General features: G+C 35.7%; 1 protein-coding gene across 1 annotated transcript in view; it reads right to left on the bottom strand.

Annotated features, from left to right (window-relative positions):
* PKHD1 (polycystic kidney and hepatic disease 1 (autosomal recessive)) overlaps nucleotides 1-12,755 on the bottom strand; it is a 507,823-nt gene that overhangs the window by 162,721 nt on the left and 332,347 nt on the right. The window contains 1 exon segment of the mRNA XM_011981329.1: nucleotides 12,180-12,317. Coding sequence (XP_011836719.1) covers nucleotides 12,180-12,317 — 138 coding nt within the window.

Here is a 12,755-nt window from a genome sequence, read left to right as displayed (position 1 = left end):
TAGGGGACAAGGGCAAAGAATAATGCCCAAAGTTCTCCACATCAGTGTTATTTATTTATAATTGGCAACATTTAAAAACACCTTGAAATAGCAAACAACTAGAAATATTTTTGTCCATTTTAAACTCCTTCCTTTCTTCCCAGACTTTTTGACATACTTAATAGCTGAAATGTACAAGTCCCCAAGCAACCGTATACTCCCTTGCTTCTGCCGCTCTCTGCCTTCATTCCTGTTTTTGTCACGGCAACTCTTACATACTCTCAAACCCAGTTCAGATGCCATCTCTTCTGGAAAGGGCCTTGTCAACTAAGTCTGGGTTAAGTGACCTTCTAGGGGCTATCACAGAATGCCATGTTTTACCACAGTACTTCTAAAACTGTACTGTAAGGGCCATTTACCTGATTGCCTCCTTCTCTCAGTGAGCGCAAGAAGAAACTATGTACTCCCAGCAGAGTTTATCTGAAGATATTTTATTCCAGAAATGTTCAACTTGGTAATTTTTACCAACCCTCCTGGAGAAAACAATTGGAATAAAGAGAAATACCCCATAGTAATAAAAGACTAACTTCACCAGTAAATTACAACTTTTAAGCATTTATGTAGCTACCATTATAGCTTAAAAATATATACTGCAAAAATCAACAGGACTACAAGGACAAATGGATATACCTATAACACTTGTTGTAAAGCCAACACAACTGTTGTTAAAAAAAAAAAATACAGTAATGATACAGCAGTTTTGAATAATGCAATTTGCATATTTGACATAACAGGCATAGATGGAAAACTAGACCCACAAAGAATGTACATTCTTTTAAAGCATGCACAAAACATTTTTAAAAATTGATCATATGATAAAGCAGTTTAGCAAATTTTAAAAAATTGGAATTATAGAGCATTTGTTTTCTGACCATAGTTCCATCAAAATTTAAAATTCGTAACAAAAAAATTTCAAAAGTAAGCTATATTAATTTTTCCAATTATCAAAGAATACCATTAAGAAAGTAAAAAAGCAGCTGGATGTGGTGGCTCATGCCTTTAATCCTAACACTTTGGGAGGCCGAGGCAGGCGGATCACAAGGTCAAGAGATCTAGACCATCCTGGCCAACATGGTGAAACCTTGTCTCTACTAAAAATACAAAAATTAGCTGGGCATGGTCCCACACACCTGTAGTCCCAGCTAATCAAGAGGCTGAGGCAGGAGAATAGCTTGAATCCCTGTCGTGGAGGTTGCAGTGAGCCAAGATCGCGCCACACTGCACTCCAGTCTGGTGACAGAGTGAGACTCCATCTCAAAGGAATTAAAAAAAAGAAAAAAGAAAGTAAAAAAGCAAGCCACAGAGTGGGACAAGATATTTGTACTACATATAACCGACAAAAGATACATTCCAAAATATATAAATAACTTCGGTAAATAAATATAAAACAGGTACATTCATCATTAAAAAAGAGTAAGAGAACAGCTATTTTACAAAACAAGATACTCTCAAATAAATAATAAATACATTCTACTATGCTCAATCATATCATAAAAAAGAAATAAAAATTAAAACAAGAATGAGATCTCACTACATATCCAGTAGACTGGATTTATAATGTTTAACTAAGCATATATTTTTCATTTTATAAAATTTGTTGTATATGTGTGTCATTTTCCACAATTAATAAAAATATATTAAATGACTATGTTCCAAGAACACTCTTCAATGAGTTTTGTTGATCAAAAGAGGGGAAACTGGCCAAAATTTTAGTCACATCTTCTGAATATACTATTTTCCAGGTGCTATTCACTGACTCCAAAGCAAAAATTGTATTTTTGTATAATTTGTATTTTTATCTGAGTTAATCTTAAAACTCTATAAATACCTTGACTGCACATGAAAGATAAATAAATTACCCCAAAAATAAATTTTGTACATTTTTCCCTTGTCCTCAGAAGTGGGTTAAATGGTGATGACTTTGGAAGTTGAGCTTCTACCCAAAGCATAACTATTTTTCTCATGCCCTGCAATAGCGATTTTCTCCAGACCAGAGCCTCTAGAACCTTCTTACTATCATATAAACCCAAGCCGGTAAATAGCACTGAACCAAGTAAATTGCAGCACACATTTTTTTCTGAAGTAGCTTTTAATTCGCAGTGTATATTTGACCCGCTTATTCCTAAAACATTCCTCCCCAATAGAACTGATTCCATCTGAAAATAAATGTAGGGTAGAATGGGGCTTGCAGTCCAGTAAGATAAAAATTGGTTATAAAAATCAGTAGGCATTATCAAATGACAATGTCCAACCCCTCATACAGTGATTTTATTCAAGCTGACAAATTTTCATTTTTAATGAGGCCTCTCAACTTATCAATAATGGAATATTAAAATAAATGTGAAAATATGTGATTCATTCACTGCTTGCAAAATGTACAAAAATTCTTAAAACTTCTTCCATAAGGTTGAGCAAATTACCTCATTTCTTTAAGCCTCAGTTTCCTCAATGATAAAATAGGCACAATAATAGTATCCATTTTTTGTGAGGGTTAAATGATTTAGTCCATGCTAATAGTACAAGGCACAGTGTCTGTATATGATACATGTTTTTAAAAAATACTGGCTTTTAGCAGTATTAATAATAGTAGTAAAAAATATAGTAATAGTAACCATGGAGGTATCACAGTTATTCAAAATTAACCTTTAAATTTGAAAACTTAAAAAAATAAGGCAAGTTCTTCCTAGCAAGTAATATCTAATTCCTAAAGTACTAGCTAGACACTAGACATTTCAAAGCAAAAATATTAAATGACTACTTATTTCAATGTCCAGCCCAAGGAACTTCAGAAAACACAAAGTTTACCTTAAACTGAAACATTCCTGTAAGTTTTCTAACTAAAAAAACAAATCATTCATTCATTCATTCATTCACTAGTTTTCTTAAAATTATTCTGTTTGTATGCAAAATTAAATATTTTATAATAAATTTATTATTTGATTAATTATTTTAATAACTAAATAAATTCCTAAGAAATATTATATTACTGTTATATGGATTCATGAGTCAAAAGTACAGTTTAAGAAAGACTGATTTAAAAATTATTAAAATAGGAAAGATGATTACTGCAAATGCCTTTAGTAAAGACTGATGTCCCAATACGACAGAAGAATCTTTATTTGTATTAGCGTTTGGCTTAAAAAATATATTAAAAATACACACACACAGACACACACACACATAGATTTAAGGATAATGTGATGTTATGAGAGAACTAATATCCATCAGAAAATAAATAGATCTTTTTATTCTTAATATCATTTTGAAATAAGTATTATTTAACTGTTGGCTGCCAGCCTTATTAGGGATTCTCCAAGCACAGAAATGAGTTTTAGCGTTTCCTGTACCTCTAAGGGGCAAAGCTTTTACACTTTTGCTCCTACGGCTAAATAAGTAACAGCTTTAAAAGTCACATCCCTTTTGTGTCACCTTTTTATTTTATCAAGCAACTGTTAGTTTGATTAGGGAACTGTCCATCTAAATAAACTGAACAAACCATCTATTTTGCAGATATCTATGTACACTTATATTTTACACATTGCATGCGTGGGTATTTGTGTCTTTTTCTAATCATAGTTAAATTTGAAGGAGGACATACTTTTTAACTTCATAAATTTTTTTAAATGAACATCACATACAAGATTCTCTCCGGCTGCTCAATGGGTCTGACTACTGGGTATTGTGGCTTTAAGCTGGAGGATATGTTTTAATCTACACTTTTCTCAGGTTTGTCTCCTTGTTATTACTTAATCATCCAATGAGCCTTACAGAACTGTCAGTTTGAAAGGCAATAAACTGTGTATGGATTTTTCTTCTTCTTTAGGATTGAGAAAGTCCCAATCATGGAAGCAATGAAAGAAACTTCCATATACCTAGTACTTCATTTCCTGACAATCAAAGGCATGTGCTAATGATGACCTTAGGCTCCTGGCTACAAATGTGAGACAGGGCTGACAAATACCCATCACTGACCCTGAAAAACAATATGTGACAAGTTTTAGGATAAAAGCCGAGTGCCTAGTATAATTACTGAGCAACTAGACAATGCATCATGTGACCTGGTTGTAACAGGCCAAAGGAACAATGAACTGCTGTGTCCCCAGGGATGGCAATGGTTGGGGCATATCTTGTTGACTTAGGGATCAAGGAGGGTTCTATTAAGCTGTAAATATCCATCAGAATATTTGTCTCACAAATGTATTTTTACAATACAAAAAAACTTTATAAAATTATATAAATTTATTATTTTATATTATTTAAATGATACATTTATATTATTTTAATAATTAATACAAATGTATTATTATTGGTAACCCCTCTCTGAAGTCTTCCTAAAAAGTATTAAAAGATTTTTCATTCACAGTTTTAAAAGTACAAGATTAAAACAGTCTTTATTGAGTTGAATGTTTGAGTCAATAACAAGTTAACAGCATTGATATCTAAAACAACAAGGAACACGTTTGTTAAAGCATGGGCACAATGTCTCATATAAGAGGAGACACTGATGAAAGGGATGGACTCAGACAGCTATTCATGGGCAAAGCTTTTATATGTTTTAAAAAAAAATTTTAAATCAACAAACAAGTGTTTATTGGACAAGCTTTGAGTTGGGGACATTTTTAAGTCGGTTTTCCTGTTCTAACAGATTGTAAAAATGAAAATACTTTGAATTCCTACAAGACACCAACGTTTTCAATTTGATTTTATACCTCCTTTTTTCCTTTCACATAGGGGATAAATATATTGTAGTCATCTAAACATTAACACCATAATTTCTTCCTCACAGATATAGACATTTAAGTCTAAGGAGATTGAATGTTTTCCAAGAAAAAGGCAGTGAGCTGAAAGACAAACCTAAATATGCCCATTCACTTGTGTATAGATTATTAGTCATAACAGCATATTATCAGAATTCTACAATGCAGTAGGTACTAGGGTTATAAAATGTTCTGATGAAGTCTATCATTTACTGGAGATAAGACACTAAGTAATTATTTAATAGAGATAGACAGTAATGCTATTCATGTCACCACTGAATGCAATAATGGCAACATGAATGAATAGCATGGACCAGAAGGAAAGGTACGCTGAAATTTACTGCATGGAGACAAGAGAGCCTTCATATTAGATTGGTGCAAAAGTAATTGTGATTTTTGCCATTAAATAGTAAAGGTAGTCCTTGGGCAAAAGCTTGAAGGACGATATTTAAGATAGCTAAAATAGCCACTTGTCCTGGTCCTGTTTTTTGTCAGCTCTGAGACCTTGAAACAAATCAATAATCTCTCTGGATTTCAGTTTCCTTACCAATAAAACGAGACAGATGTTTCAAACAATCACAGAGATTTGCAACATCACAGTTATGAATCTACTATTGGGGTATTTTCCAGAAATTGTACAATGAGTTACTAAACTAAAATCATAATTCATGTCTCTGGAACTTCCATATTTATGAAGCTAATTTCTGTCTTATTAAAGCTATACTCAAGAGACTATCAATAAGTAGCAATTCTCAGCATAATTTGGACTCATTTTGTTCTTTAATGCTTTAGAAAGCAACACTCTATATAAAATCTGGCCCATGAAACTCATGATGTTCACTATAAACTCACTACTATTTACGATTCTCCAACTACAGGGGCTGCCTTTCTGCCTCACAACTACTACACAAAGCACATTTCTCCCTCGGGACCTTTGCACTAACTCTCCCTCAGCCTGAAATGCTCTTGTTCAAATCTTTGCAGGTCTAGCTTTTTCTTGTCTCTACAGTCTGATGTCACATTGACTTGTTAGAAAGGTCTTTACTAACTATCTAACATATGGTTGCCAACATCCAGCCTGGATCTCTCATTAATTAATGTTCCTGTTTAGTTTCTTTCAGAGAATGTATTGCTATCTAAACTTATCTTCCTCATTTATTTTACTATTTGTCTGTTTCCCCCAATAAAATAATGCAAGCAGGAATTGTTCACTACTGAACGTCTTGTTCACTGTGGAATATTCAAATGCCAGAAAGAATGCCTGGCTTTGAGTTGGCATTCAATGAAAGAGGGAGGTGGGGAGGAGATAAAGGAGGAAGGGACAAATCTACAAAGGAAACTTTGGAAAATCACCATATCAGAGGAATTATTTTCTCCTTAGTATCTGTTTATCCATTTCATTTCACCATCCAAAAGAAAATCAGTTATTCATGAAAGCAATCCCATAAAGCTTTGATGCCATGACTCAATATGGACAACTATTCATTTTCAACCATGAAATTCAGTATGTTCAATGACACCTCAGGCTATACTAAAGCCAAAAAATAAAGTTGTTAAAGAATAGATAAATGGTATTGAGCTTATGAAAAGTTATTGCTCCTGAAGGAGTAAATGTTGCATTTTTATTTGTTTTACATTAAAAGTAACAATTTGTGTCAAAACTATATTTATAAGCCATTATAAAAAACAAAAAGCTGGAATAAGATGGTCAATTTTCTTTTCTATTTTCTTTGTCATTTCCACTGTATCTCATATCACTGACCACTTCCTCTTGTAAATTGCCTTCTTTGTTTCAAGATATTATTTTCTTGTCATATCATTTTCTTTCCACCTATATAACTGTTTGTTTGGTTTTTTTTTCCATTCTTGTTCCTGAACTCAGCTTCCTCTACCACCCTTCAAAGACTGGTGCTCCTCAAAATTTCTATCCACAAAATCTGTTTGGCCAATTTTATTCACATCTTTAATTTCACATTTGAGCTGATGATCCTCAAATATGTACATTTAGCACAGATCTTTCTCATTGGTTTCTTTATTCATAAATCTACTTGCCCTCTAGGTATTATCACTTGCATCTTTCATTGAAATCTAACCTTGAGATTTATAAGTCTGGGTACTTAACAAACCACTGTATAAAGTTTACTGTATACTCAACATTGTTCAAGCACTTTAATAAATATTAACTCATTTAATTTTTTAAAACCTCTATGAAATATGTACTATTATTATTTCTACCTTGGAGATAAGGGTACTGAGACACAGCTAGTTCATATAACTTGCCGAGGGCCATTCAACTAACAGAGTGAGGAAAGGGCACTCATTCTTGGCATCCCCATTGACCCAGATCTCCCAACCCAAAACCTTGGATATATCCCAAACAACTCCTCCTTGCCTCAGATCAAAATTATCACTAAGTTCTAGTGATTTTTACCCCCTCAATGTTTCTCTAATTCATTCTTTCCTCTTTAACTCCTGTTAAAGAGTAAACCTTAGTTCACTCCCTTACAATTCCTTTCCTAAAACATCCCAGTAGACTTCTCCCTTTTCACTGTGTCCCTTTTAAGTGCATTCTCTACACTTCCAGCACTAATTTTCCCAAGAATAAATATAATCATGTCACTTCCTTACTTAAAACTATCCAGTGACTACCCACTGCCTTCATAGGAAAATCCAAACTCCGTAGCATAGTATATCAGGTCAACCACCATTTCATACAAAGTCGGCTATCCAGACATACTCATTCCCTGCAGTTTCCCGAAAGTATAATGCTCATTTAAAATATGTACCTGTTCACAGGTCTTCCTTTATCTTTAAGCTCCCTCTAGGTTGGAAGACATGACCCTTCCAATCATGTTTTTACTCATTTGTCACACCATTTTATTGAGACATCTCTTGAAAATTCGGGTTCATGATTTCTGTTTCTATATGCCCAGTATCCCCCACGGTACTTGGTACACGGTAGGCACTGAGTAAACCCATGATAAATGAAAGAATGAACACACATGTGTAATTCTTTAAGCTTATCTTAAGTGTTTTATCAGACTAATGAGACAAGCACTGAACGAAGAATGAAATTGAGTTTGGCATTTGTGATGCAGCTGTAGCCCTCTAAGCAAAGCTTTGATCTTGAGCTTCCTTTCTAATTCTAGCATTCTATGATTCAACTCTATTAAAAGTCCATTGATACTTTTGCCAGCACCAGCTGCCTTAAAAGCAGGACCACCAGCTGGGCGTGGTGGCTCATGCCTATAATCCCAGCACTTTGGGAGGCCAAGGCAGGTGGATCACGAGGTCAGAAATTCGAGACCAGCCTGGCCAACATGGTGAAACTCTGTCTCTAATAAAAATACAAAACTGAGCTGAGCCAACATGGTGGCGGGTGGCTGTAATCCCAGCTACTTGGGAGGCTGAGGCAGGAGAATTACTTAAAACTGGAAGGCAGAGGTTACAGTGAGCTGAGGTCGCGCCACGGCACTCCTGCCTGGGCAACAAGAGCAAAACTCCATCTCAAAAAAAAAAAAAAAGCAGGACCACCAGAAAATATAATTCTACAATGTTGGGACTTGGATCAAATGGTATCAGATAGCAGGCATACACTGGCAGCACTCTGTGCCAATGTCCAAATCTATTAAGTTTATTTACTAACTAGTCTTATTATCTGTTTCATGTTGGGATTTCTTTAGGGTGTGGTAAAATTGGACAGATGGGTTGAAAGTCTTCCTTCAGGCATAATACACATAGGATTGGGCAGATGGGCTCCAATAACCAACCTTTAGGCCTGGAACACATGGATGAAGCAAGGAGAAAAAGAATACACCACTATCTAGTGAGGGGTAAAAAACAGAATTGGGAATGGAGAAATTTTTTAATGAGACCTGAAATATATAAAGTAAAACTGGAAAGTGGCACAGTGTCACTTACCTTCAAAGGTACAAATTTTTCAGGCAGCAAGCTACATATTGTAGTAATAAGTGACCTTAGAAATCCAAATATAACTTACCGAAAAAAGAGATCAATCTTTGCAATAGAAGATATCAACTGGAAATAAGTTTTGTAGTAACAAGAACAGGGTTCAATGTTATTTAATATTTCTCAATTAATTAATGAGGATTTTACACAATGTTAAACAAATGGGCAAATGATAGTAATCTGTGAGGAAAAGACCAGACTTCAAGAGAATATCTCCAGTGTAGAAAGATGAACTGAAATAATTAAATGAAGAGATGGGTAAACAGTATTGCCATTAGATTCCCTCAAAACCCAAGAGAAAACAAAATAAGCCCAACACAACTGTACAATGTAGAGATACGTATTTGTGGCAGCACAAATAAAAAGAGCAGGAATCAGAGTCAACAATGTAGTTGGCAGGACTAACAGCATGACCTGGCTGGATAAAGAAGTCAGTTTAATATTTGGCTTTATTAACAGAAGAATCATATCTGTTCTGATAGCTGGAAGCTGTGCTGGAGAGCTTTTGTTGACACCTCCATTTCCAAGCTCTGTGCTTCTCCACCCTACCCAGTGCCCCAGGATGTGGCTGACCTTTGTGTACTGCATCAAGTTCCCCTTTACTCGGACTTCCAGTTGGATGTGGCCAAATGGTAGCACAAGCAGAAGACAGGAGGGAAGCAAAAGAATGAGATAAGACTGTTTATTCCTGGAGTTCCTTCCTTGTACTGGGTGAATCCCAACCATACAAAGGCCATGCCTCTGGGGTGATCTGACAACCATCTCTAAACCTTTCTCTTTATCTCTGGGTTCCTGTAACATTCTTTCCTCAGTCCTTTATGGCAAGAGGTAGTAAGGATAAGTGGCTTTACTAGCCCTAGGGTATACCTCATCCCATTTGGATCTTTGTAAATCATTCCTTTATTTAAATCCCTTCAAACTGTCTAATGCTTATGACATATATTTTCTGTGGGCACCCTGGCTGATAAACATTTATTGAACACCTACCATATACCAAGCATTTCCTGTGAGCTGTTATGTTTAATATCTCTCTGAGGAAGGTTCTACTGTTATCCTACATATGTTGCAGATGAAGAAATGAAGGCGCCCAGAGGTTGACTTGCTGAAGGTCAAACAGCCAATAGGTAGCCAAGGTGGATTTGGTCCCTCCACCATCTGACTTAGAGCCCATTCTGTTAACTGCTATACTCGTTTCATTCTGTTCAGAATAGGCAGATCCCACCTGGGAATAGTTCTTTCTCCCTGGCTTTCAGAGGAATTAAACAAAACAAAGTTGTGTTTAGAGGCAATGCCAGCAAGAAAGAGGGAATCTCATAATAATCTATAGGAAATGGGGTGTACAAATTTGTAAAATTTTTCTGAAAAGCAATTTGGCAGCATGTATTAAAAACCTTTAAAAAATGTTCTTATCCTTAGGCCCATTAATTTCATGTTTAAAAGCCCATCCTAAGGAAACGAAGATATGAATAATGATTTAATTATTGAATGTTCATTGCAGAGTGAGTTACAAGGACAAAAATCTGAAATATCTTAGATGTTCAACAAGAGAAAAATGGCTAAATTATTATACATGCATGCATATCTATATATTCCCATATATTATATAACGTTGAAATCATTAAAGTTGGGCCTTTGAAATACAATGAGTTGCAGAAATTCTTACATTGTTTATATAGGATCAAAAAAAGTCAAAGTATATGCCCTACATTTTGAAATATATGCGCGTGTGTGTGTGTGTGTATGTGTAAGAAAATAAATGATTTTGAGATAAAACACCAAAATATTAATTGTGGTTATATTTGCACTTGGAAATATTTGCACTCGGAAACTTTGAGTGATCACTTCATTTCCACCATATAATTCTCTTTGTTTTCCTGTATTTGCAGTTTTGTACCATACACTAAAAAAAAATACTTAAAACAGCAATAACTATGAACCATGGTTATACTGTAAGACCTAAAACAGAAAAGATTCAAGAAGACGTGAATGAAGTGCTACAGAATTAAAAGGAGTATGATACTTGTCCTGAATGGCTCAAGAGGAAGAGCCTGAACCTATGGAAATTGGAGGAAGATAGACTTTAGCTTAATGGAACAAAAAGAATTCTAATAGGATTTTAAATAGTGGGAACAGGTTGCCTTGAAAGGTTTTGATTTTTTTGTCACTGGAAGTATTTAAGAAAAGGATTGACCATATTTTTTCAGAAATCTTTGTACAGTGACTTAACCTTTGTTCAGGTAATTAGATCTAGAATTTTCTCCCAACAGAGAATCTAAAATTTTCATGCTACCTAACAACGATATCTAAATATTTCCTTACCACTAGAGATATATTTCTTTGGAATATGATATGATTTTTTTCTGGGAATTCTCTTTTAATCTTCTTCCTGGGGCAAAGTAGAATGCCTTACTAAAGTTCTAAAGTAGTTCCTTTGGAGACAGGGTACATGTCTTTTCAGCATTTATACCCATCGCTTACAACAGTTCTAAGTATATAGTCTACCCATAACATTTCAGGTTTTTTTAATTAAGTAAGCCAAATCTGGTTAATACACTACCCCAGATCCATTCCATTCTGCCTGTCCTGGGGCCCCAGTAACATGATCTGCTTCCCAGCAAGAGGAGCCTCATCTCCTGGCACCTACTGATTCTCTGGTCCTTCCACTAGCTACCCAGGGAGCCATAAAAATAACAAAGTCAGAGGAGTTAATGGTGTGGAATGGGCCAGGTGAGATGCTTGCCTTCTCCTCACTACCTCCCCCATATTGTCCCAAGATATGGAGGTTCTAATAAGGCTTCTCTCAAGATATCCCACATAACCAAGCAAACCAAGCATGCTTCTTCAAGAAGCTATGACTACCTTGTATTTGCTTTCCCTCACTTTCCTCCTCACTTTTCTTTTTCCTTCATTCTCACGTCTTTGGGATTATTAGTCCCAGTAAAGTGCTAGCACATAGCTTTGCTTTCAAGTATATTTTCTCAGGAAATTGTTAAGACAGCAATTGAAATTTTATTGTGAGTTAGTTGATCAGATGATATCAAATCCATCCTATGATATCTTCTGAAAGAGTGAGTTAAAGTTCTGACACAAAGAAAACCTACTGGAAGACTTGATCTGTAGCCTGGAGGAGGTAAAAAAAAAAAAAAAAAAAAAAAAAATAGCCCTGGAATGAGCAGCAGCAGGCGGACCAGAAACAGCCTGATAGTGCATGGGCATGAGAGAATGACCAATACAAGCCACCTGTGACCACGTGTAAAGCTTGCCAAAGAGTAACTTTACTAGTACACTCACTACTACCTTAACCCTCCCCAGACTCTGTTAAGCAACCTGCTTGATGATACCATTTGTTTCCCAGAGCCCCTTCTCACAGAGTATAATTCCCAACATGCTTGCAATCCTTGTGCCTTTACTCACCAACTTTCAGCTCCCCTCCTGCAATGACCATGCATGCCACACTCAGAACATTGCTTCTGTCCACAGGGAAGTCTAAGGTACCCATCACATACAGCCCTTTGAAGAATGGAAGATCTGTATCCACGAGGACAGTTCTGTCTGTGGAAGAAAAAGAAATTGCTCAGATATGTCACAAAAACAAGAATTACGTCTTTTATTCTAGGATTCTCCCAGCAGTTTGGGAGCTGCATACAGTGTTATCTAAACCAGAACAGGTATAGCAACTGGAAGAATGAATAGTCTGCCAAAGGCTAGGCCTTACTGAACAGGAAAATCAGTTCTGATTGATAAATGCTACCATTGCTTAACACACCACATTCATGGACAAAATGCACTACTTATGCACCAAACAGCAGCCTTAAGTCTACTGCAGTGAAAACACACAGATCGAATGAGCTCCCTACCCTTTGTTCCTGTATCTTCACTTTTGGTTCTAGCTTCAGGGATATACAGAGCAGTAGACATGACATTGGCCTCTGAAGGCAGATTACTTGGATATGAATACCAATTCTGCTACTTACTAGCTGTCTAGGCAAA

This window comes from Mandrillus leucophaeus, unplaced genomic scaffold, assembly GCF_000951045.1.
Source record: "Mandrillus leucophaeus isolate KB7577 unplaced genomic scaffold, Mleu.le_1.0 Scaffold223, whole genome shotgun sequence".
Lineage (NCBI taxonomy): Eukaryota > Metazoa > Chordata > Mammalia > Primates > Cercopithecidae > Mandrillus > Mandrillus leucophaeus.
The sequence above is the reverse complement of the archived record's forward strand: the minus strand, read 5'-3'. Positions and strand labels throughout refer to the sequence as shown.